At 38.5% G+C, this 26,259-nt stretch overlaps 1 protein-coding gene and 1 long non-coding RNA gene across 2 annotated transcripts in view; both read right to left on the reverse strand.

The window, feature by feature from the left end:
* PHF14 (PHD finger protein 14) overlaps positions 1 to 7,880 on the reverse strand; it is a 172,360-nt gene extending 164,480 nt beyond the window's left edge. The window contains 3 exon segments of the mRNA XM_075746098.1: positions 7,012 to 7,122; positions 7,695 to 7,757; positions 7,760 to 7,880. Coding sequence (XP_075602213.1) covers positions 7,012 to 7,122; positions 7,695 to 7,757; positions 7,760 to 7,880 — 295 coding nt within the window.
* Positions 7,881 to 10,096: 2,216 nt separating this feature from the next.
* LOC142600574 (uncharacterized) lies at positions 10,097 to 26,238 on the reverse strand. The gene is made up of 5 exons (XR_012834133.1): positions 26,069 to 26,238; positions 22,504 to 24,003; positions 16,498 to 16,782; positions 15,067 to 15,298; positions 10,097 to 10,933 (listed from the first exon to the last, which is right to left on the reverse strand). It is a non-coding gene; the product is annotated as an uncharacterized LOC142600574 (long non-coding RNA).
* Positions 26,239 to 26,259: the final 21 nt, after the last annotated feature.

Below are 26,259 nucleotides of genomic sequence, written 5' to 3' on the forward strand. Positions count from 1 at the left end.
CAAGACTTCAGGGGAAAGCTACTGAAATCACCACAGCAGTTAAAAAAATCCTCCCAGGGTTTTGCAGGACCATTTTACATGCAACTTTAAACAAGGTACCCCGTGATTTTTTTTTTTTTAATTTTATTTTTACTTTCTAAGAAAATCCATGTGAACAGAGAGCAAGTGCTACACTATGTAAGTACATGACCACCCACTCACAGAAGACAAGCTGATTCTTCAATGCAGTACTTAGCTTAACGAACAGCTCCGTAAAAAGCAGCTTTATTGTTTGTTTTGAAGTGAAGTCCGAAGGATATGCTAGTTAAAGGACATCACTGACTCGATTTTGGGCTTGCCTCTTTACTAATTATTTATTTATTTATTTGCATTGAGTCCTGTCTAGTGGAGTGTTACTCAGGTGCTCAAAGCTATGTACAAAGAATACAATCCAGGATCCTGGAATGTTGAAAAGGAATGAAAGATCTGAAAAACTGAGCATGCAATACAGAAAACAACTACCATGTCTGAAGTTATTCCTACTAAATAATATCACTTAATAATAATCTACAGGGATCATATGAGAAGCCATCCAGCCCACAGTGTGCTTCACAATACCCTCTTTTCAAGGGCGGTAACAAAAACCAGGCTACAGGTGAGGTTAATTCTTTTAGGAGGTTAATGCCACTTGATCACCATCACCTTGTCTAGCGGTCCCTTAGCCTCTTTCTCCCAATCACAAGGCAGACAACAAATCTTTGACATGATGATGTGAAATTACCTGGGTACCTCTGCTAAAACACCATGTTACACACCACGTACAATCCCTCACCCAGGTTGCCTGCATCCTGACGGGGAAAGTGGAAAGCACTGCAAAAAGTGTTTGTCAACAACAGCCTCTGCCCATAAACTTCCTTACAAGAACAGCTTCCGAGTCAGAAAAACTCCTTTGCACATGTGCTATACCAAACATGTAGAAGCAGCTATACATCTGATCTAGAAACAGTAAAAAAGTTTAAAGACACCAAAATACCTCAAGAAAATGCTTAAACTAACTACAAAGTTCTGATATTAATAAGGATGTAAAAATAAGGCAGGGAAACCTAAATCATATATGGAAAATATGACATTTTAAATTGCCAGAGTTCTGTAATTGGTAAATTCCTGATCACATTTGTCTATTAAACTAAAGCCACAGAGGTCCATTATGCTAAGACAGATATAACTATACTGAAAGCAAGAACTGAAAAGGCTTAATACTTCACTTTCAGCATAACTTCAAAAAAGAGAATCTAGCATCAGCTAGATATACGCCACTGGCTTTCTATGCTATTTTACCAAGTATGATGATTAAACATTGGTAAGCTACTGGCAATTCAACATCAGTAACGCTGGCAGTTAAAAAAAAAAAAAAAAAAGAAACTGTCCAAATTAACATAATTAAGAACATAAAAAACCAACATGGATTAAGCTATTACTGCCCTAAGGAGAGAAATTCACTTCTCAAATAATGTTTTGAAATAAAGTATCTAAACTCTGTACTAAACACATATATAGACTGGGTAGAATAGAAAATGAAACGCATCACTGATCTGTGATTTCACTTGTTTCAGAAGACAACTATCTGGTTTAATAGAAAAAAAGGATGGAAAATGAATATAAATGAAAGTTGTTTAGTTGGCAGTTTCCTCACTTCTACACTCGCAGTAATTATATCACACAGCATTTCAGCGGATGTCTACTCAAGTTGAAAAAACACTCCAAACTAAGGTTGCCAACTTTGACTTGAGTCATTGGGAACTGCCTTATTTGCAATGTTATAATACACACGAAATTTGTAACCCTACCTCCTGAATTTGCTTGACATTTTCCAGTTTCAGACACTGTTCTCAACTGGTTTTAACATTATCAAACTTTACTTGTTTGGGATGAAGTATTGCATGCCCCATGACTTCCCTCAGCAAAGCTGCAGTGCTAAATAATCCATAAAATTGGATTTCCAATAGAAATTATTGAAGAGTGAGCTAGAATATATATTTTTCCCAGAAACACCTAAGAGTTTCACATCTTGTACAAGGGAAGTGACATCTGGGAGACAGTTAACATGTGTCTGGGACATGCTAAGTCTAAGTCTCTGAAGCACTGTAACAAGTGTATGTTCAAGAAACACTTGAAACATCCCATCCTCACTGACCATGTCTACACTCTCAGAGGTGGCCAGGCTGCAAACAGACCATCCCACCAAGCTGGAGTTAATAAAGCACACAATAACCTTCTCCATGTGGCAGGAAATACACAAGAGATAGACACACACACTAAAGAGGAGATGCAAGAGAAAGTAAAGGAGAAGTAGTAAAGTAGGAGTCCATGAAAATCCTGTTTAAGCAGAACAACACTGAAATGATGAGCAAGGGTTCTGTAAGGGACAGAGAGACTGGACAGATGAGGCACAGAGTCGCAGTAGGGGGAAAACAGAAAAATAATGTCACCCCATCATAAATCCACCCTGCCCAGACACTGTCATGAAAACCTAGATTTCTATTACATTATTCCTCAGTAAACACAGGGAACAGAAATCTCAGTGTTTCCAAAGAGAATGCAAGTTCAAAATGCCCATCAGTCACTCCAAAGTGTTACTTCAGGCGGCGGACATCTGTATGGATAAAAGATCTCACTTGGGATGAAGATAACCCTAGAGAACATAATGCCTGTATTTTCTCTATTTTCTCAATGGGAAAAAGCCCTTGGAAATTCCACTCTGAGGGACTACACACTACAGTCGCAAAGTCAAGCCTTGAAATGATTGTAACAATTAAGATTGTGCAATTACATGATAATTTACTAATTATTAGCTATTCAATATTTTCTCTTACCTTCACTGTCTACTGAAACACCCTGCAACTTCTCTGTGGCATATCATTTAAGTTTATTCTCAAAACCAAACATACCAATTTCTTTATCAATATTTCAGTAGTGTCAGTATCACTACAGAATTTTGGTGCTTTGCAAACATTTCTTTCTATTTCAATATCCTGTACAAGAAAGCAGAAGTGGAATCTCCATTGTGCTAAGAGGAAATGAATTACAGAAAGATAAAGATATTTGCAACTTTTTATTTCTAGATCAAATCACAGGTTTTTCAGAATACCTAATATATGCATTTACGTATATCATTAAACATTTTAATCAGAGCTCCTACTGACCTCAACTGCAGTAATAGTACATAATATTTAAGCAAGTCAGGCTCCATGTTCAACACCAAAAAACCCAAACATTTACAAATGTATCTAAAAATTTGAGTCTAGGAAACTTGTAGCAGAATTGGTGACAGAATCCACTTCTTCAAGGCATTCAGCTATGTTCTTCTTAGCTACACTGAGATAGAGATTCACACATCATTCTTGTTCAGGGACCAGGCTACATTTCTCTGCATCATTTCAATTTCAGTATATGAGCTGCCAAAACTGACCAACTTCATCAATGAGAGAGAAGAAAAGTAGTAAATCCTTGCTTTGGAATCCTGCTGGGAATTACTCTATAACTATACACTGATTTCTGGCACCAGTATATCTCCGACTGCTCTCATGAAATTAAAAAAATAATAATAAAAAAAGAAAATAAAGAAGTATGCTATAGTTAACTTAAAAGCAAAGCTTCAAATAACTGATCTGTATTGTGAAACGTATTATTAAAAAACTTCAGTTGAGTATATTAGAGTACCATCATTTCAAGTCGCATATTTGTACACTCTGACTCCAAAGGGACAGGGTTTTTTTGATTGATCCCACATTAAGATTACATATGACATTCCTACTTAAGGAACAAATTTTCCAAGATGTTTATAGAAAACAGAAAAATACAGCACTTTAAAATATGGCATTACTATTTTCTATTATGTACAAACAGAGAAGCCATAATATTAACATAAAATTAAGCCATCAATATTAACATAATGAAAAGCCCACAGGCTTGAAAACTATTTACTTTCAGTAAATTTACAAGAACGTAACAGTTCTAAAATCAGTTTCCCTAAGGAGATGTCAGAATGATGAGATCTTTAAAGTGGAAAGAAAGTAATTGCCTATTGGAGTGATCTAAATCCAAAAGAAAAGAAATTAACTACACTGTTAAGTCAAGGTCATATCTCCTGTAGATTTTTTTGGGGGGAAATGGAGGTTAGGTGATTAGAAATATTTTCTGTAATGAAAAAAATCTACCAAGGCATCAGGACACTGAATACAAAAATTCTGAAATGCCAATTCTTTCCTAAAAGTACTTTATACCAACTTCTCAAATCCTTACTGCATCTCATATTCCCAAAAATCTGACAGAGCAAGGAACATATGTAAAAGCTTAAATGTTCAGGGCTCAGTCCTCCTAGACTTACATAGTATCATCTACTAGCACATATCACTTACCATCCTAAAGCTCATACATATGGATACAACATAATCAACAGAGAGTAAACAACTTCAGAATTCTTTTAATTCAGTATTTAAATAGTCCTTTAACTTTCAAATTTGTTTTGGTTTTTTCTTTTTTTTTTGGTGAATCAAACAAACATACATTGCAGAGCTGTGGAATTACCATACCTATGGAATTTTTCTGAAAGCATGAGTAGAATTTATGGTTATTTTCAACGTAGAAAGACTGATTCTTCCTTCTGCCATATCTACTTCCCTTTGTAAGCAAACTACACAATGAAATTCTGAATTCAACAAATAGTAAATACTGATTTGCAATAGGCTGCACATGGAGAGACCTCTAGGATCACTGAAAGAAGAAAAAGAGCAACAGCCCTGACTGTACTGGAGAAATACACATTACGCTATGAAGGCTGAATCCACAGTGAGAAGGAAAACCTGTCTTTTGTTAGCAACAATCCAGAATTCGTCTAGTAGGACCACTTATGTGTGTGCACACATTCTCTATATATGCATATATACACACACAACTTTGAAATTATCAATTTTATTTATAGATATGTGTGTGTAAAAATGTCCCTTTATTCCAGCACTTCTTCCATCTGAATCTAAATGGGCTAGGTACAACCAAATTTAAGGCTATGTTATACCAGCTTCATTTTAAATCAGCACAGATGTTCTATTTCAAATATCCTGCAACTACTCATTTAGCTTGTATTACACATAAAAAAATGTTTCTTTTTTTTCCTGTCAACTTAAGAGGTTGTATGTTTCTATTCCCCAACTTCTCCAAACTCTCACAACTTTCTCCTTTCACATTGAAAATCTTTGAATAAAGTATAAAATGTCAAATTCTGCTGCTGTTTCAAAGCATTTTCATTAAATTTTAAATTTTTATTAAACAAAATATTAATTTCTACTATAAGTGATAGATATAGGTTCTGAAACACTAAAAGGTATATGAGATATAAATTGTTTTTCTAATTACTGTTTTGAGTTCATGTAAGTAGAACTTGGTGTTTTCCTCATATGTGTGTTTCAATTCAGTGTAGCTTTCAGGCTAAACACCGACTCCCTCCCCCTTTCCCCCTCCCCCCCCCATGTGTGCATATGATATCCTAAAAGTCAGAGAGGATATCAATTACAAATGAATCCTCCGCATTTAGACATAATTGAGTCAGGAAGTTTTATTCATTTTTTTAATTAATTAATCATTTAATAAAATAATACATTGCTCTGAATTACATGTCTATCCCCCATACTCCATTTCCAGTTCTCCTTTTCCCTTAAATCCTGCCTACATTACTCTTCCAGAATAGGGAGATTTTCTCTGGGAACCAAAAGTCATTTCCTTTTATGGCAAATTGTCTTTACAAAAGGCAGCGCCCTTACTCAAAAGAAAAGATCAAAACAAGATTAAAAAAGTAAATAAAACAAGCCCCCAAAGATCTTAGCATGAAATCGGTAGGACAACATCAGTTTTAACTCTCTTAAATCATTGCAGCCTGCTTCTACCAGACCAACCAAGGGAAAAATGTCTAAGCTTGGGAAAAAAACCCAAGGAGCATTAGGGCATATCTTAAAACTGGCACTAGCGAAGTGATCATTAAGCATTTTTAAGTTCATTAAAAAGGAGAAGCTTGCCAGATGTTAAAAAATAAGCCTTTACATGGAGATGGAGAATATTTTTGCTATATACATTCACGAGAGCATAGATCAGCATCCTCAGTGCAGAAATAACAAAGTGAAGTTATTTGACAAACTGCCATAATGTTTCCCTCACATTCATGCGTCTTGTTGCTTATTTCCCTGAGCATATGCCACAGAATACCCAATGTGCAGTTTATCCACAAAAATGGTCCTGCCCCTTCTTTCCCTTCCCTCCAATATACTTGAATTTATTCATTTTATTTTGGCATCTTGTTTACTTTCAGTTTCTGTGGATGTTCACTGCAGATACAGGAATCTGCACACGTAGAAAAGACTACAGAACAAAAACACTGAGGCAAGGACTTTCTTTCAGTATGAAACATGTATACCTTTCTGCATAGCTATCTGAATGGACACCTTAACTTTGTCAATTGTAAAAAACAATAAAAACCTGAACAAATTATCTTTCTGCTTAAGGTTTTTACTCACCGAGTGGAATTAACCTTGAGAAATAGGCAAGTTCTTAAGTCCACAACAAACTATTATCTAGACTGACTCAAAACAAAATGGCTTTAGAACAGTCTTATTTCAATAATAAATGCAATTAATATTTCAAAAATTATCTCTACATAGAAATAAAAAGCAATAGATATAGGTAAGGCAGTCAGCACAGAAGCTACTCAAATGCTTCTGCCAAAATGCGTTTGATAATCATGAGTTTTCTGTTGAGAAAAAAATTACTTGCAATTGAAGTATTCTATGGATGTTTTGTTTAATCAGTTGTTTCTTATCCACAACACAAGAATTTCCAGTTATCCAATACAGTCACCGAACTTCAAGCAGCTCCAAGTCCCAACAGTTCACTAAGACCATTCTGCCTCCTATATGATATTAAATGAGCAACCATAAACCAAAAATGAGATAATTCTGAACCGAGGAGATGAAGAAGCATATTTACCTGAAGCATCTCCAACTTTAAAATCACTGTCATCAGAGCTATCATAATCTAAAGCTTCCAGCAGTGAAGCTGCCAAAGGCTTCACTTGTCTCCTCTTCGAACTGCGGTCCACTGCAGGAAAAAAAAAAACCAACACAGTATTGTTACTAGGTGGCATAATGAGAATTCAGCATCGTTAAAGATATTGAAGTTAAAAGGAAAGGCAGAATGGCCGTGACAAGGCAGGGGCTGTCTCCGCCACACCACCCGAGGAGCGGCCGGCAGATGCAGACGGCACCGGGGTGCCGGAGACATTCATTCCCACAGGTGAGGGAGGGGAGCTGCGGCAGGCACCCCGGGAAAGGTTCACCCACAGCTAACCGGCAAGGAGCAGCCTGCCCGGCGGAGCAGCGGTGCTCCCTTCAGGCTGCCCGCAGCCCCGGGCACCGGCAGGAACCCCGGAGGGAGGGATGCTGGGCGGACACTGGGGTTGCCTGAGGCACCCAGTGCCACCAGCACCTCCAGCCGTAGCGCCTTGGCGTGATCCATCGGCACCAGCGACGAGAGGCACGGGGAAAGGGCAGCCGGGGCCGCGGGGCGCCTGAGGGAACGGCGACGCGCGCCCGCCCGGGGGAGGGGACGCTCCGCGGGCACGTTAGCATCTCCCCAGGGCAAGGCGGGTAGAGTCGCCGAGGATCACTTACTAAAGCCTGCGCGGGTGAGCGACGGGCAGATAGGGGCCCTCGGGTGCAGCGCCGCCGAGCCCCGGGCCCCTTCCCCAGACAATGGGCACGGCGGCGACCCGGATGCAGACCCGCGCCCGCCCGCCCGCGGCGGCCGGTCCCGCCGCTGCGCCTGCGCACCTGGCCGCTGCCGGCCCCGCGGCGCATGCGCGGCCCGAGCGCGCCTGCGCGGCGCGAAGTGAAGCCGAGGAGGGAACAGTGCCCGTTCTCTGCCCGGCCCCTCACGCCTCTGCCGGGGCCGTCCCGGGCAGCGCTGGGAGCTCCCGTGGGGAGAGACGGGTGGGTCCAGGGGCGCGTAACGCAAAGTCTCAGTGCAGACCCATTCATTCTCAGCGGGGTGTCTGTTCAGGATCTCATATGTTAGGAATCACAGCTCAAAAACCAGTTCGGTACCTCTGCTGTTCCCCTGCGTGGGAACAAAGCATAAAACTGCTTTTATTAACGGCTATTCTGAAAGCTGAGGTCCTCGTGGACTTGGTTGCACTGTCGAGCTCATTCTTGCGCTGTTGAAAGATAGCAAGCCGTTGCATTTGGGAGGAAAAAAAGAATCAACAAAAAACCCCATGCAAAACCCAGGGATTTGTGTTCGACCACATTACACTCGTCCAGGAGCTAAGCGCAAAACCTAATGGTGAGAGATGGACAGCGAAGGACAGCAATGCAGGGCCGTTGCTTTTTGCAAGAATCCCACCACCACCTCAGTCATGAGAGCCACCCCCAGCCCCTGCGCACACGCGGTATCGCCAGTCCCCCGCGTAAAAGCTGCACAAAACCTTTACGAGATGTTTAAAAAAAATGAGGGAATAATCCAGGTTTTGTCTTTTCCTCCAGACTTGTTTTTGTCATTAGAAGAACGGGGCCATCTTAAAGAATTGATGCTCTGACATGCAGTTATGACCTCAACAGCTTGGGGATCAAGAATAGTGCTAAGCACGAAAGCTTGCGACAGAATTGTAAGAGCATTATTGGAAAACGCGGGTTTAGCCATGGATAAACGCAAACATGTAGTAGGTCAAACTAGTTCTACAATGAAGCGTGGAAGGAAGGTGAAGTTTGGCAAGCATGTGGTCCGTGACAAGAGCCCACCCTACATTTGGCACAGCTCTGCAGGTATCACCCATGCAGGCCTTCCCAGAGCCAAAACACCTCTTGGTATTGCAAAGACAGGTAGTGAGTTATGGGTGTATTAGTCTTCTTTTTTTTTTAAATAAAGCATAGAGATGGCCAGTTAGTATATGATGTGATTATGTATCTGAAATACTTTCAATAATAATTTTCTGCGTTTCAAATTTTGAGTATTTTGGAAGGGCAGAAAATTCCAAAGAAGAATGTAAATTCTACGTTCATTCTGTGCTTGAATTTCCTTAGTTTTTCTAATAGCACATTAGCACATCAATAGTTGATGTGTTCACACAGGCACCTCCTGTTTCCTCCACCGGTTCTTTGGCTGCATAGGTAGCCTGACAGCACAATGAACTCCTTTCCCAAATCTGGTTTTGCCAGCCCTACCCAAATATGCTATTGGCCCATGCAGCCTAGTCTTTCCTTCGAAACTCTGATCAGCTTTCCTGTTCCAGTAGGAGTTGCGTATGTCTTAGCTTTTCACTCCTTAAGGGTTATTGTCCCTTTAACTGGCATTCCCAACCTAGTTTCTCTTCACACACAATTGCAGTCTTGATAGGACAAGTAGCAGGGCTCAGATCCCTTCGTTTAGACTCTGCAGATCCATGCTGACATGTGCAGCAAGTTCTGCAGCACCCCTTGCCTGCCAATGGACAAGTCCCTGATCCCGTCCCATACGCGGTGATTGGCAGGACAATTCAAATCACATGTGAGGGGAAGGAAAGGTAAACAGAACTGACCCCAAATTTGGCTTTGTGTAGAAAAGCAGACTGAGGGGGACAAACAGCTCCGAAGAGTGGAGGGCTTTCAGCACCTAACACAGGCAAGGGGAGGGGAAAACCCTGTAGAGCAGTGGAGGAAATTAGGATTCCTTTAAATGTGAAAGTCAAAGCAGATGTGTGGACTGACTGGCTTTCAGTTCAGCTCTCTGGGGCAGCCTGCAATGCTAGGATTATTCCAGCTTCTACCTACACAGTTCTGGCCAGAACAGGTGATTGAGCAGAAGTTAATGGCTGCCTGCCCCTGCTCCTCATCAGCATCTCACTTTGCCTAACCGCTCCTTCCTCCTTCCCTCTTTGTACTCTGTCCCATGACTCGAGCCCTCTCAGCCCTTCTGTCTTACTCTTTCTTATCCCAAATCTTTCTTTTTATTCTTCCTCTCCCTTCTTCTCCCTCCAAAGGAATATTCACACTTTTATTTCTGAAAATAGAATGCACACGTTCTTTATTATCTTCTGTAGTCAGCTTGCATACTTTGCCTTCATTCCTCAACAGAAAAAAACTACATTGATAAAATGAAAAGAACTGTGAAGTACCTAAACTTTATTCACTGCTTCCCTAAACGTCTGGGCATTACAAACAGTGGGCTTACCAACAAATCCTCCAAATTTAATAATTAGAAGTAAATAAAACATACAGCATAGAAATTAACTAGAACTACCAATTTATCTTTTGATCATCATTTTTTTGAAGTTTCTGGCTATTAAAACATCTATTAAAAGATAAGTCCCCCTTAGTAGATGCTAACCTCCTTTAGCAGAGTCAGACTATTTCAAATAAGGGAAAAAGAAGGGAAAATTCATGCTGCAAATGAAAGAAGCCTTCAGAGACAATGTCTGATCCCCTTATTTCTGCAAGGCCTTTGCCAATCTCAGCAGATAATCAAGAATGTTGAAATGTTCGGTTGCCTTTTTGGTTGAAGAAATGAGGTATTACTGGCACACTGCTGGGAGCTGGGCACTGTACTGACATTGCTATATCCATTAAACAGATTGTAAGTATTGTCAGTTTAGCACCTTTAACTACTGCCCTCATACACATACAAAAAATTATCTTAAAAGGTCATTTTTAGAGCAAAATTATGAAGAGCTGGAATAGTACATCTAGTATGAAAATGTCATGGCAGCTCCATCACTAACATAATACCTAAAAAAATGCCTAGAAATATTTTGGTATATCAGGTCATGTCAAGCATGTCAGGTCTTTCAATTATCTCAGCATTCCAGCGGTTCTCTTCAGGTCGAGCCTTCAGTGCACAGCCTGTAGCAAGAGTAGGTAGCTGAATCTCTATTTCAGTGCTGCTCTTCAACTGCTGGAGAAAGAGAGAAAATAATTATTGTCTGACTGTACTTTTGCCCTAAGAAAAAAAGAAGCTTTGTTGTGGTTCTGTAAAGACCATGTTAGAAGGAGTTACACAATAGCAAGTCAGCAGAGAATATGGTCACACTAACATAAATTACCTTAAAAATATCATTCTTACTTTAATGAAAGTGTCTAGTTTTCAAAGAAAGAAATACAATAATACAGCATTTCCTCAGCTAGGGAATAAACTGAAGAGTAAGTATGTTTTTAACTCATCCATCAACTGTGAATGGAGAAATAATAGTATGAAATCCCATATCTGTTTTTTTTTTTCCTGTCAGTGAGCAGACAGTTAAAGCCCTGACCTACCTGTCTGAATCCAAACAGCAAACTTTTTTTGTCCATCAAAACATCGCCATCTGTAGTAGGGAGACTGACCTCTTCAAATATCTTTCCAAAGAGAATTGTTCCGGCTTTCAGTCTTTAACTGTGCCATTACAGCAAGCACCTCTCTCAGTGATCTCCGCTCTTTTGTCTCGTATTCTACAGTAAAATATAAAGAGAAAAAGACTGAATCAGATGTCCTTGCTGTTTTAAATTACAGAGGGAGGAAATTCAGTATCAATAGTCTCAGAACAATAAGACTTTGAAATAATAAACTGCAGACTGCTACAAGGTCTACTGCAGTCAAATGCTGCCAGGGAATGTTCCCATCAGATATTAAGATATTTCTTGCACTCCTTAGGCCACTCTCAGCCTCAGTCCATTAATTATGGGGATTTTTTTGATTGCATGGTACACATGTTGTAAAAGAGTCCAGGAAAAGTAACAAACAACAGTATATATCTTCAATAGAAGAGCTTTCTGAATAAAATAAATATATATATGTATATATAAAGATTGCAAAGGTTAAGAAATATTAGATATAGGGCTATCTATATCTTTAGTTCTGTGTGAATCATCATGCTATGTAATGTGTCTTTTTTTAGGATTAGGTAGAGATGGGCTCTACTCCCTGTTGTACTTGCTGATACAGGATGCTAAACCCAAGGATTAGGAAAGAAGGATCTATGTATTTCTGTTGCAGTCAGGTTCCACATAGGGTACCTGTCCTCATATAGATACAGGCAGCAGACTCCGGCCTTCCATAACCACTCTTCCCCACTCTGTGTTAAGTTCCACTCCTGCAACGCCTTAATCAGCTATTTTAACTTAAGAAAAAAATGTCATTTTGTAGATTTTTGTCAGTTCAAGTTTTACAGAGGTAGAAGAGAGATCTTCCCACCCTTACCCTGGCTCTACATGCCCCCCTCCTTTTCAGCCACTATGAGACCATCCCCTGTCACTCATGCCCACACAAAGGACATCATCCTCAACTCAGACCTCACTGCAGATCCTGCCACTGAAGTTATGTCAGGAAGATTCAGTGCAAAACATTTCTTACATACGGCTCCCCTATGTGCCCATTCAACTAAAATTCTTGCCTAGGTTCATCTCCCTTCTCATTTACATCATAAATTTCTTGGGTTTGATTTCAGTACTCTTCACAGATTACTCTTTCTTTCATCTGCCATTTCTTTACAGCACATGACATTTGCTATACAAATTTGTTGTATTGGCCTCCTATTCTCTGTTAAATTTTCAGAAAAGTTTGTGGGTTTTTTTCCACGCATCCTTCATACTTACAATGTGTTCTATGCAAATACCTGCAAACTCAGTTCATTTTTCCTCTCAAAATACCCTTCTACCACCACGCTCCCCAAAAATGTTGTAAGGTTCAACAGATACTGTCTCTCACATTGTCTCAGTTTACTTGTGCTTCCCTGCCGTAGCTGTCTGTTTCTGTTTCTTGTTCTAATGCTTGTATTTTCAATCCATTTGGGGCAGACTTAGTATTTCCATGTTTATATTGGTTTTCTGTCTATGATTTATTTCAGGTGTAGCAGAATTTTGCGTCATCATTAAAGCTCTATTAAGTCAACATAAAAGCTATAGAAGGAATATTAATAGTTTTATCATGTGACTTTCAGATAGTGAGCTCATCAAGTAAGCCGCGTTCTTTTGTTTGTAGAGTACATATAATTTGGGCCACTGTATAAAGAAATAATAATAATAAAAAATTATGAAAGTATTAGACTATAGAGGTGGTGTACTGGTTCAGATTAAGGGTCTATCTAGCCTAAGTTGACAGAGAAAAGCAGGAACAGAGCAAGTATATATGATACTATCTACTGATTTCCCAGCTGAGATAGACTTCCATTTCTCCAATGACCCTTGTTTTCCTGCCATGAATCTTTCCCAATCTTTATATATAGCCTTCCTGTAATCAGAGGCCAGCACTGAAATGCAGGAAAATAGTGCATTTATTAAGTTGAATAATAATGTTTTATGTTTTGTTCTCTATTTGTTTCCTAGTAATTTTTTAAGATTTTTTTTTCCTCGGGACATGGAGTGAGCACTGACTGCAGTGAACTGACACTTCCATAAAACTATCATAATCCCAAGGTCTTGTTCCTAAGTGGAAACACTCAACTCAGAGCCCATCATTTATTTGTGAAGCTAGGATTGCTTTTCCTCAGAAGCACTGATTTCTTTACATTTATCTACACTGCATTTCACTTCCTTTGCATTTATCTGGATTGAATTTCATCTGCTATTTTATTTACTGCCCAGTCGAATAAGAAGTTACACCATTAGTAGTTGAACTGTTCTGTACCTGAGTTCTTTCAGAGTTTTTGTGGTAGTGGTGGTTTTCTAGTATTTTATCAGAGCATTTTATCTTTTTTTTCTTAATATTTTATCTGTAGCCACTTCCACAATAACTTCAAAGTCAGACAGATTGTCTGCTGAGTCCTCTTCCCCCAAACAATAGCACTCTAGCATGGGAGTACCTTCATTTCTTTTCCACAGAAAATACTGATGGAAAGCATTCATCTCCCTAAGTACACTTTTCATACAAATCATCATGCCAATGAACACTGGCATGTTTTTTACTGTTTCAAATATGTCTTAGTACTAATTTTGATTTTTTAATCTTGTTGTCAAATTCTTTTTCCATTCTGCTAATTAATCATATTTTTACATTTAATCTATTAGAGTTTATGATACTTTTTATTTTTGTGTTTTAAATACAATTTGAAGGATTCCTTCCTGTTTATAGTAGTCTCTTTGACTTTGCTGGAAAGTGATTTCAGCTTCCTTTTATATTTTCTCTGTCATTTCCAAAGGTGATAAGCACTAATGCTGTGATTCCAGTATAGTGTTCTCCAGTAGCTTACATGCCTATGAGAATTTAATTCCTTGGACTATCCATTTCAGGTATCTTGCCAAGAAGCTTCCTAATTTTCTGTATGTCCCTTTTGAAGTAGATCAATGTGTTCTTGTGCATTTGTGAGCTCTGTCACAGTCACCAGTTTAAACACTCCGTTATGATTTTCTAGATTTTAAGCATCAAACTTAAAATCACAGTGTCACTCTTTGTTAGGGACCTGCAGCAACAGGCTGTTCACCCTCCTAGTACAGTTTGGCTGCCAGTGCTCAAGACGAGCAGTGATGTGATGCAGCCCTGCAACGTTGGATCAGACTCTGGAGAAAGAGCTGTGTGAGAAAGAACCAGGAGAAGCCTTGATGGGGGGGGGGGGGGCTCTGCAGCTCTGAAGCTGCATTTAAGCTCAGGTCTTACCTGTGGTCCCTGCCTGAACAACACTGTATTGCCTTGCCAGATCTTACGAGGATCTTGCCTGATCCTGGCTTGACTGTAAACTTGTCTCATTGCTGTGTATCTGGCTGGCAGTCATCAAACCACTGGCTGACCCTGCTTACCATCACCAGACCTGCTCTGCTCTTTTCCTTTGGGCTTGGCCACTGTGCCCTCCCTTGCTGTTAGCACCAGCTCCCTGTTCACTTTCTCTTATGAAGGAACTCCCTCTTCCAGCTCCCTGACACCTCATTCAGATGAATTTCAGATGAAGTACTCCCTTTATTCTCAAACTGTTCTTGATACATGATGAATGTGCATTCTTCCTACATATATTATCCAATCAAGGTAGTAAAAAAAATCTACCTTTCCACCTCTGCCCATGGTCCCCAGAAGGGCAGGAAGCATTTTACAAAATACTGTCATAACAACCTTAGTCTTCATCTTCTTTGTTTGCTTAAATGTTCTTCTCTTGTCACCAGTACTGGTGCACCACAATCAGTTTCCCCTTCCCAGCACTTCTTAGTCACCTATCCAGACTCCCCAAGGGGGTTTGCCACCTGGTAGTCTCTGTGCAAGCCTGGAAGCCTCTTGGGGACACAAACACATTGCACAGTATGTGCAATGACAGATTCTTCCACCAATACATTCTTCCTCTTCCTTACTGTTGGAGAAAGAAATTATTTGCAATACAAGTAAAAAATGTCATTCCATTCTTTTTTAATAATCAAGACTTACTCCCTCTTAACAAGATATGAAAAATGTGAACATAAGCCAGTGATTCTCACTGATTTCAGTGGGCTCTGGCTCAGGCTTTTAATGACACTGACTGATACACTTTTTCCAGATGCAGTCTTTCATCCATCAAACCATTCTGTTGTTCTGAAAAAATCTGGGATGTAAGGAACATCTGCCACAACAAACATAAAAAGCACAGACCTGCTGTTACTAATGGGAAGTATTTTAAGGGCTTGGATTTAAAAAAAAAAAATTAATTAATTTTACAAGAATAATTACTTTGAATGTGAGTGCCAATGACCCTTCTCACATAAAGCTTTTCCAAAACAATCTTGATTTGGTCTCACTGAGGACAAAAGATGCTTCAGCTATACCAATAAGATTTCTTTGTGAATTGCTACAAAATAAATTCTACTGAAGGGGTTTCTATAGCTTCCTTTTAAATTCTATTTAGTTATTATCTGTAAACAAAAGAAGCTGAGCTGGCCTGGTTTGGATTTGTATGAAAAATTATAATGAAATAATAAAACCAGTAAGCAATAAAGAAAGGAAATAACTACTTTTAATGTTCTCTGTTAAATGTAATTGTGACATTTAGGAATCAATTTGCTTCTTTTTCTAATCATTATTTCACTGATTAGGACAATGTGTAGCAAAGACACAGAAGATGTCTTTTATCATCACAGATTTTATAGAAACTAATCTGGTTTTAATCTGGTTTTGCCAAATTATGCAGGTTTTTCTTGAAAAATTGTATTTTAAGAATTTGAGCTGATTTAAGATGCAATTTATTGCAAAAGAAAAAGCATTCGGTTGTGTTAGAGCTCCACTTCATCAAGCATATATACACCATTTTGTTTTTTAAAAAAAGAAAAACAATCACCAAGACATGTCCTTGTTAAGGTACCCTGCTGGTGGCATATGGCAAAAATACTGGCACCTTGCCTGGAAAGTGCAGCAAGAACTGATAGATCTGATCTCCTTCTGTGGCTGGGGAAAAAACAGACATCAGTGAAGGCCAGTCTTATGGCCTGCAATCATCAATTGCTTGGCAAGAAGCACAAGTTCCTGAAAACAGAGGTGGGAAGGTGAACTGATTTTGCAAGTCAGGGAAAGAGATTTTACCTTCCTAAGCGATGGTGGAGCTCCCCAAACAGTTCCTGTTAGAGCCAGACCTTCAGAAGTCTCTCTGTAATTGCATTTTGTATGCTACTGTGAAATAAATACTTCAAGGTACAAATGTTTAAGAAATAATAGTGCTAATTAATATTTTACAGGTCAGTCTCAATTTCAAGTATTTCTTGAGAACTGGGATGAAATGCTGCAGCTGCAGGAGTTCTGAAAAGGAAGCAGATTTTCTTCCATACTGCCATAATGCTGAGCCAGACTTTTAGAGTGATGACCTGTTCCCTGTGAAAAACAGAAACACTGAGTTTTTCTTTTTAATTCTACATTCTTCAAAACCTAGCTTGGCGTTAGGTAAGCACTCAGTTTCGAAGGGTTTAGTGGTAGTGAGTGGAAAGGGAATCTTCTGTCATTGTAAGGGTTCATAAACCAGAGATCCTCAAGAGACTTGAACATCTCCAGTCCCAAACATGGGAAAGACTTCTAGCTAGAAGATTCCACTCCATCTTCCACAAAGATATTTGTATGCTAAATATCATCCTATAGCTATGATCATTTTTATCCTTATACAGATTAAGTATGCGTATTACACTGTGACAATTATAGAGGGAAATAGTAAAAAACCTGTATTTGAATTACTTAACAGAAAATAGCCTAATTTTAGAAAATAATAGAGGAGCTTTGAGAAGCTTTTGTTTGTTAGTGTCTCTGAAATTTAGCAGGAACAACATTCTGATGTTGAAGATGTACCCTTCTTGGTCTTCTTACATGTTTCAAAAGCTTTTTTTTTTTTTTTTTTAATTAATTGTGAAAGGATTGCTATCCTCTTTGCCTTCCTCATTCTCCTCCTCTTCCCATTCCCAGATGAGGAGAAAGGAACAAACAAGAGACCATGGATTAAATTCTCCCCCTTCAATACTTCTACTGGAAAGGGAGAGAAAACACACAAAACCCCCAAACATGAGCCATTGGGATTTTTCTCATCAAATACAGAAGAGAATCAATTTCCTGATAGCTTTAAATATTTGTCAAACTTGGGAAATGCTGTAAAAATTATTATTTTTTTTCAATTGCACTGACATTATAACTTTTTTTTTTTTTTTTAAATGAGAATGTCCAACCACAATGATGTCTCCCTTACGTCACAATGATGGTAAAGTGCAGTTTCACAAGAAATCTGCCATCTTCCACTCTCAATACCTGTATCAAATTTTGCAGTTATCCAACCATACAGTGAGCCAGATTCTGATCTGACAGAAAGCTTCCCTACCAGGAAGCCCTGTAGCTCCAAGACCAATTGATCCAGTGCAAGCCAGGGGCAGGGACACAGGAACACATGGGGAGAGGGGACAGTAGGCACAATGGCCCAGCTCACCAGCAAGTCCACATGAGATCAGGTGTGACACACACGGCCCATGCTGGCTACATGGTCAGATCAGTCAGGCCTGTAGTGAGAAGGTACAATCCCATCGCCCCTCTCCCGTTATTTTTCCCAGGATGCATTTTGCAATCCCATCTTTTATGCTAGCATTAGCAATGAGCTGGAATGAATCCAGATAAAACCTTTTCATTTTGTCTCTTTTGCACAGCCTTATGTGAATGGTGCTGGCACATGAGTAGCCAAGGGCAAAAGATGGATAAAACTGTCTCTCTGAGGAGCACTTTGGACTTACTGTGAATTAAAATGACTCTGTGACCTTGGCCTTAGTGATTCACTATATCCTTTACTGTTCCATGTAATAAAACCATAACCGTTTGTGTTCTCACTACTGTTTATTTGTATTCTGCAACTCAAGGAGGCTCTAAAGAAAAAAAAAAGATTCATGGAATCCACAGTACATAGCCTTTTCTGTTGCCCCTCAAATGACTCTTCTCTCTCTTCCAGATTCCACAGTCATGAAAGTATACCAGCGAGTCAATTTAAAAGAACTGACCTTCAAAATCATACTTCCTCCCCTACCAGATCAATTAGGGGAGTGGACAGGGAGAGACAGGGAGCAAAAATTCCCTCTGTCCTCATTTGTTTCTTTAGAAGATGCAGTCTGGATGCAGTACTTCTTTTAAAAATTATTGCCCTGGAATTTTTCTGAATTTAAATCACATGAATGATTTCAGTTTCACCAAGTTTTAATCAAAGCTCATTTTAGCCTACAAATTTATTGAATCCAAGTTTAATAAGACAGATTTTTCTTTTAAAGACTAATTTTACTTTAAAAAAATAAATAGTTCATCTCTAAACTGGCCTCCTTACATGATTTTTTTTTTTTTTAATTAGCAATGATTCTAGTGTGGAGAAGTTGTGTAAAATGTCTCTCATATGAGACATAATTTTGTCATGGGTATTGCTTTTCAGAGCTCCAGCATTTTAAATTATGCTTGCAGAAGACACCAATTTTAAAATGTATTCATTTCATCCACATCTGTTCTGCATTCCATGGAGAAAAGACAAGAGTATTGGGTGCCTGAACACTTTAGGAGTACTGCATGTGTTTGTTAAGACAGCTCTTTCACACGAGTATTAGTGTTCTGCTTACGTCTTTGTAAATAGGGATGGCAGCCTGAAGGAGGTGTTTAAGGGCAAGTCCCAAAGAGGAAAAACAGATGGGCAGAGACAGCATCAATGGAGTAACATCTCAAAGTACACAAGCTTGTAAGTTAGTCAAACTAGGTTTTCGAAAGACAGGAGTCAATTTTTTTTTTGGACCAAGGATGTTCTGAAACAAGTGGGTAAACAAGCAGAACATTCTGTTGTCTTTAATCCAACTTCTTGTGCGATGTAAAGCGAAACCCGCATTTCATAGAAAAAAGAAATGAACCTATTTTATGAAACTCCCCTTTTTAATTAAATTTGCTAACCCTTACGTTCTGCCTGTTCTCAAAGAAAATTTTTGATGTCTTAGTACATATAAGAAAAAATATCAAGATATGCTGTAGTTTTCCTCTTGACATAATTTTCATTTCAGTCTAGACTCTGTTGTTCAAATAAAATAAGAAATTCCTCCTCAGAAGTCTTATTACAGGGAAATATTTCATGCAATCACCCAATGTGAATCTTACAGATATACTGTACATATCCTTCAAAGGAGGAGGATGGGCTCAGTCACATATCAGAACATGTTATTATCCTTCTCCAATAAATATAAAACAATTCCCTACATTTAAATGAAACTGTATTTAAAGAAAGGCTATGGGAATACTACTTCTTGATAAGTGGTACATCACACAATTTTTAACAGAGCAGAAATTTTAAAAAAACCTCACAAGTAAAATTCAAGAGTAGCCAAACCAATTATTTTCATGTACCTGTTGATAAAGCTTTTGTGATTTATCAGAGGTCATGGGATGATGTGTATTCTTAGAAACAGAATCCTGAGTTTTGTACTAACTTAGATAAATGCATATAAAGACAAAAAAAGTCATTTCTCAAAATGTGTGGCAGATGAGTTAGACTACAGTGCAGCACTTCAGCCTGCATCCAGGCTGCAACATGGTCTATCTCCTTTCTGCAAGCAGAGTGAGTAAAATATATTAGTGGCAAATACCCAGAAAGGAGGTAAGCTGGGACTGGATTTCATATTCTGCTACGCTAGAAATTATCTGCATAAAGTACTAATGATTCAAGCGAATGTGATAATTGGAGATAATGTAAGTCTAAAAGAGTGATGCCTTGGAAATCCACTACTTGCTTCTTTACAAGAACCTGGCACTATGCCTTTCCATGCAGATTTTGTTGATGTCTAAATTGTACTTTAGGCAGCAAAGCCAGGAAAAGGTGTAAGGCACTGCCAGATACCTATAGTTTATCCTCAGTTATAAATATCACTGTCTGCAAAATCAGGCTCCTGACAAAACTGATCAGCCCTTGCAGTGTCAGACATCACATCCTTTGCAGAAGGAACCCCAAGACTAATGTTTTTGCACAGTGTGAACCATATGAGAATAACAAGAAACAGGTACTATTAGATGTTCTGTACAAGCTGTCCAGGTCTTACTGGGTTCATACCAGGATACTGCAGGTATCTTGGTTTTGCTCTGGAGGGCAATGAAAGCATGAGGTTTATCCATAACATGTTCTGAAATGCAGCTGAAGTCTATCCCTGTGCATCAGCTTGTATCTCCAGTGATTTTGTCGAGGGCCAAGGATGATATCCTGAAAAAGTGATTTATTCCAGCTCTACTTTAGATTGCGTCTGGGAGCCATCTGTATGCTTCTACTGATTTCTGAAGGTAGATTTGCTTAAACTAAACCCCTAACTTCTGCATTTCTGAAGTTTTGTGGAATGTATTGCCCCCGCAGCACTGTCATTCACTGAAATACAAGCAAAAGACCCTCACATTCACACTTTTCAGATGGCTCCATGTTACCCAACAGTGTCAGGATATGCAACATGATTCAAAGACTCCTAAAGTAATCAATAATATTTCTGTCATCTGGTGTTAGCAGCTGGATTGACATGTCTCTTCTTGCTGCAATGCTTAAAACATTCTGGATTTCTAAACTACCTGCAAAACATTCTTTGGCAATTTCTATTCAGTAAACCTTTCTACTCTGCAAACATTAACCTTCCTCTATAAACGACAGCAGAAAAGAGAGGTGAACAACATTTTCTCTGGAAAGTACATTAATAACACTCTTACTTCCAAAATAGCAGTATCTGTCCCCCTGTTCATAAATTGCAAGAATCCCTCTTTACCCTTTCCATAAAGAAAACAAAAACATACAACTCATGTTAGTGGAAGAGAGATGAGATTGTCTCCAGACTAGGTTTGTGGAAAATAGCTTGATCAGAATTATGTCTAATCCTGTCCTCTAAAGGGTCTATCACTGTCTTAAATGAGACCAAGTTTTGGCTTATTGAAACTGCTAGATTTGGGAGCCTTATTCTTTCTATAAATTGTGTTTCCATTAAAATAGTGACATTCTCCATTAAAGAAAAAAATACAGAAAAATAAATTAGAATACAAAATCTATTTATACTTTTCTAACTGTGTAATCCTTTGTTGACACAGCTTGTGCAGATAATGCCACAGCAATAAGACTATACTTTGTAAATATATGCTGTTTTCATGTTTCTTTGTTAACATTATATTGTTCTCTTTAATGTTTGGAATACATAGTGAACGTGAGGTCTCATATATCATTCTTGCAGCTGTTGCACAGTCTATTATACGGGAGGTTTTTTTGTATTTTTAGATTTCAGAAGCTGCGTATAAGCAGCTTGCTCTGTTCCCAGACTGTCTGCTTGAGTCACTCCTGTGGCAGCTGCATCAGTTTATTCTAAACAGCAATATGTCCTGGAAAGGGCTGTCAATGCCACATTATTCTCTTCCTTTAAAGGAGAACAGCTTTATTCAGAGAGCAAACTCTGTCCAGATTTTTATAAATAATTAGCCAATAGCTGATGAAATACAAGAGATTTTGGTAGTGTGAACCTGACTGTCATGCCAGCCCTGGAAATCCATGACTTGTCTCAGTCATTGTAGATTCCCAGCATAAAAAACTTCAGCTGAGATTTGAGTAAACTTTAGTAAAACTACAAGCAAACAAAAAATTAATCAAAAGTTAACTTAAATTTTGAACATCAGAGCAGAGGACTTGTAAGGACTATCTATTTCTTCCTTGGCGTATGTAAAAGAAATGGCATAGCTTGATCCTGGAAGCATTATTCAAGTGTGCTTCTCGTTAATCCATAGCTGAAAATAAAAGCATCCTTTAACCTCCTGTATTAAAATGAAAGATCAAAAGCCTTAAGACAATTACAGGCATTAGAAATGGAATCAGTTTTAATTTGTCTCTAACAAGTTGTTAAATAGTTGAAGCAGCACCTAGCTAAAAACAGTTCCAGGTACCAGTCCTGTTTACATTTCTAGTGAAGATTTTGACTTTCTATTGAGCCATTAAACTTATCTTTTATTTATAGAGCTCAGATGTTTTTTTCAAATTGAACACAAGAGCAGCTTACCAGGAAATACCATCTATGGATGCAACCGCAGGAAAGAGATTACCTATAAAAGGGCACTGAATCAGCACTTTTTAGGGGGATTATTCCAGTAACTTCTTGTGGTCTTCTGGTCACATTCAAGCTTTCCAGTCAGGTGCAAGCTGTGTGGGGCCTGTACCAAATGTAAGTCAGACTTTAAGGAAGATGTAAACAGACTACTCCAAATGGATTTGGCAGAGGTGTGCATACATATATCCCATTCTGCTGTTACCCCCACTAAGTGCAGAGAAAGCAATAGGACTTACAACAGAGGCAACAGATATATAAATGAGAACAAGAAGATATTTAAAAAAAAAAAAAAATCACAAAAATCTCTCTGTATTTATTGTATGTAAGCCAGGGTTTACATTTACATTTTTACATTGTTTTTCAAAGTTTTTAAATACATTTTGCTCTCCTAGAATTCCTTTTCTCTGCTAAGAATTATTTTTAGAAGTCTTTGCCTTTTTACTAAAACTGCTATGTCCTACAGAAAATCCTCAGTTTATACATTGTTCTATTTAACAGAGAAATATCCTTGATGCTAAAGGACTATTCACAATGAATTTAGTTTATTGATCTGTGACCAGTTGGACCATCTCCAAATCTAAGTCTTTCTCTCCTATTTTCCTCCAATTAAAATATGTAACTTCAAAGTGACAACAATTATGTCTTTGTTGATTTTTTTTAATCGACTGATTCTGCCAAACCTTAAGAATGCAAATTCTTCAAATAACCTCTGATTTTATTTTGACTTCATATTCCTGATTTTCAGGAGATCAGACATGATTATATCTGTGGCTGAAATTGACTGGTTTTAATACAAAAAAATGAAACACACCATATCCGATTTTAAATAGAGTAGAAATTTCTGGATATATGATTCATAATAACAGGTAAAGTTTAGGAGGAAAGGCTTTAGAAACAGGAAGGCCACAGAATAGAAAAACAAACCATCTGGAATAGAAGTTTCTGAAACCAAGAGCTTAAATGAGCCTAAGGATAGGAACAAGATACGATAGCAATCAAAGAAGGACAAGTGAGACACAGAAGGCATGAGGTGAGGCTGTACAGGAGAACAAAAGAAAAGAGGAAAAAATAAATGATAAAGCACCGGAATAACCCGAGGACTTGATTTTTAGTAGTGCTGAGCAGTACTGAAAATCTAGCCCCTTAGGCCGTAATGGACCGGTTCATCACAAAACCTTGCCAAAATACCCAAAGGATTTATGGATTCACTTATTTAAAAAGCAGAAACCTACACAAAAATAACTTTACTCAGAATAAAAGAAGTGACTAGTCTAACTAAGGCATCATAAATTTAATTGTCAGGTGTGAACACAAAGACACCAAACTTTAAGAGGAAATAAATGTGTTTACTTTCAGCTTGAGTAGCTAAGCAACAGAGAAAAGAGTGGCAAAATTCTTTATCTAGTATTCACTCTCTTTAAGGGAATGGATGGATTCTTGATGAATAATAGGAAATTGTTAATTTTCAAGTATGGCCAATATACTGACAGCATTACTATAAATTAACACATAAAAGTTATATAACTATAGTTCAAGCACACAAACATGGCAGCTAAGTAGGTATTTCTAAGAACCGCGGATCTACCCTCAAGATGCCATGAGGTGGCTGGAGCTTATACTTAGAATTTCACCAACCTAAGCAACAGAGAGATTGCATTTTTAGCAATGCTTGGACTTTAAGAACATTAACTCATGATTTCTAAAATTACAATGAAAAAAATTATTTTCATGCTTTAATTTTTTGTCTGTAAAATTCATTAACATACACAAAAGTCCAAGTAACATACATAATGAGACATGTATATGAACAATGAACCAGCTGAGCTATATAGGCCCAGGCAATAGAAGATGGTGTACACAATGGTTAGAATGTATGAAAGTTTATAAAATGCATGACAAATTTTGCAAATCAATCAGGTACTATGCCTGTGTTTAAATTCATAAAAGCACAAGAAGCCAGCAAAAGTATAAATCATTGGGAGGTGAGGGGGAATATAGTGAGAAGCATATAAAAACTATGATGTATTTCCTAAAAATAAATGCTCAAGACAAGCCTGGTGGAAATAACATATCCCTGATGGTATTCCCTTAACAGCGTAGAAATGGGCTACTCAAAGTCTCTGAATTTCTGCCACTTGGCCTTATGTCGAAAGCAGACTGTTTCAATCTGAAGCGAGTTTTGCTGAGCAGCCCCACGTAGCTGGTGTCTATCCATCTACCCTTTGGTCTCTCCCTGGTTATCCTGCAGCTGCTTTGGCAACTGGTATTTCCTGTGATCCAAATATATGGTGAGAAGTCCAACTATTGTACTAGAGGGTGAGCAGTGTAACCTTCCAAGTCACTCTTGGAGGCTTCAGATACTTCTGTCTTACAAAAGAAATAGCAGTGATAGTATTATTTTCAATACTTTCAACTGCATAGGCAAATTTCTCTTTTAATTTGGAAAAAACGGAAAAATACTGTCCCCACCATATAATCTATACTAAAACAGTTAACACTCTTGGAGCACACTATGATCCTTTTCAGTTTATCAACTCTGAAACAAATGAGAGAGACAAGTAATAGGATTGCATTGCTCCAGAGAAAACATTTTCAAAATTTTTCTGGTGTCATCCAATGACTTGTCAAAGTTATCTGTATAAATTACAGAATATGACCAAATGCCAGCATTTTCCATGTCTTCTGCATGGTTATCTGTGAGCCAGATTAAAATGGCTCTGACAAAATGAAAAAGGTTGGATTATGGAATGATAAGCAAGGAATATGATTTTTTTCAGAATTTATTGTGACAAGCACTATTTGAGGCAATTCTTGAAAATAAGCAGAAGCCAGTCTGTGGAACTAGGAAATGAAATAAAAGACATCCATTTGATCAAATACATTTGCTCTCTGCCATTTCACTAAGTTATTTACTTCAAAATTTTACTTTGATATACATCACACAAAACATTAGCATTCATGTAGTTACTCTGCTTCTAACCTAGGAAAAGGACTCTTTTTTGTCTTAGTAGCACACTGATATAACTTCTACCTAAAAATTAATTTCTTAATGACTGGATGGAAACTTACCTTTTGGGTTACCTTTTTGTGAAAGAAATCATACATCAAAGTGGCAAGTGTCCTACCCAAATATAGGCATTAGGTTCCCAGTTCTATATAAAATAAGATATATGGCAATGGAGACCAAACTAGGAAAGCATGTAGATACACTTAGTATTACACAGTAAGTAGCTCCATGGCTCACTTAGAATTACCTAACAGGAGAAATAATGAAATCCATCCCAACCTTGGCCAAAATATGTAACATTTCACTACAGACCCCTCTGCCAAAAATAGTTTTTTTCATTGTGTATCGTGTACGCTGAATTTGAAAAATCGAAGGTATCTCTCAATGCTGCGTGTGCACCCAGCTTTTGCCACCCTGACTGTAGCAGAGTCATTAACTTGGCAGTTTTATGGTGAATTTCACTATCTTTTTCAAGATAATGAAACCCTAGCTCTCTTGTGTCATTTTTAAACAACCCCCTCAACTTTTAACCCGGGTGACGGTAAAGACAGACCTCCACAATGAGGTTTGCTTCGCAGGCAAGCCAACCGCGGGTGTTCGTTTGTGCACCCACATGCCGCCGCACGCCTTCAAAACGGTCCCGCGCTACCACATAGGAGAGGGCAGGCGCCCATCGGGAAGGCTGCGGCGGCTCTGGCCCCCGTTAGCGGGGCAGAGGCTCGAAGGCGGTGTGACAGGAAGGCG

This window comes from Balearica regulorum, chromosome 2 (genome assembly GCF_011004875.1).
Source record: "Balearica regulorum gibbericeps isolate bBalReg1 chromosome 2, bBalReg1.pri, whole genome shotgun sequence".
Classification (NCBI taxonomy): domain Eukaryota; kingdom Metazoa; phylum Chordata; class Aves; order Gruiformes; family Gruidae; genus Balearica; species Balearica regulorum.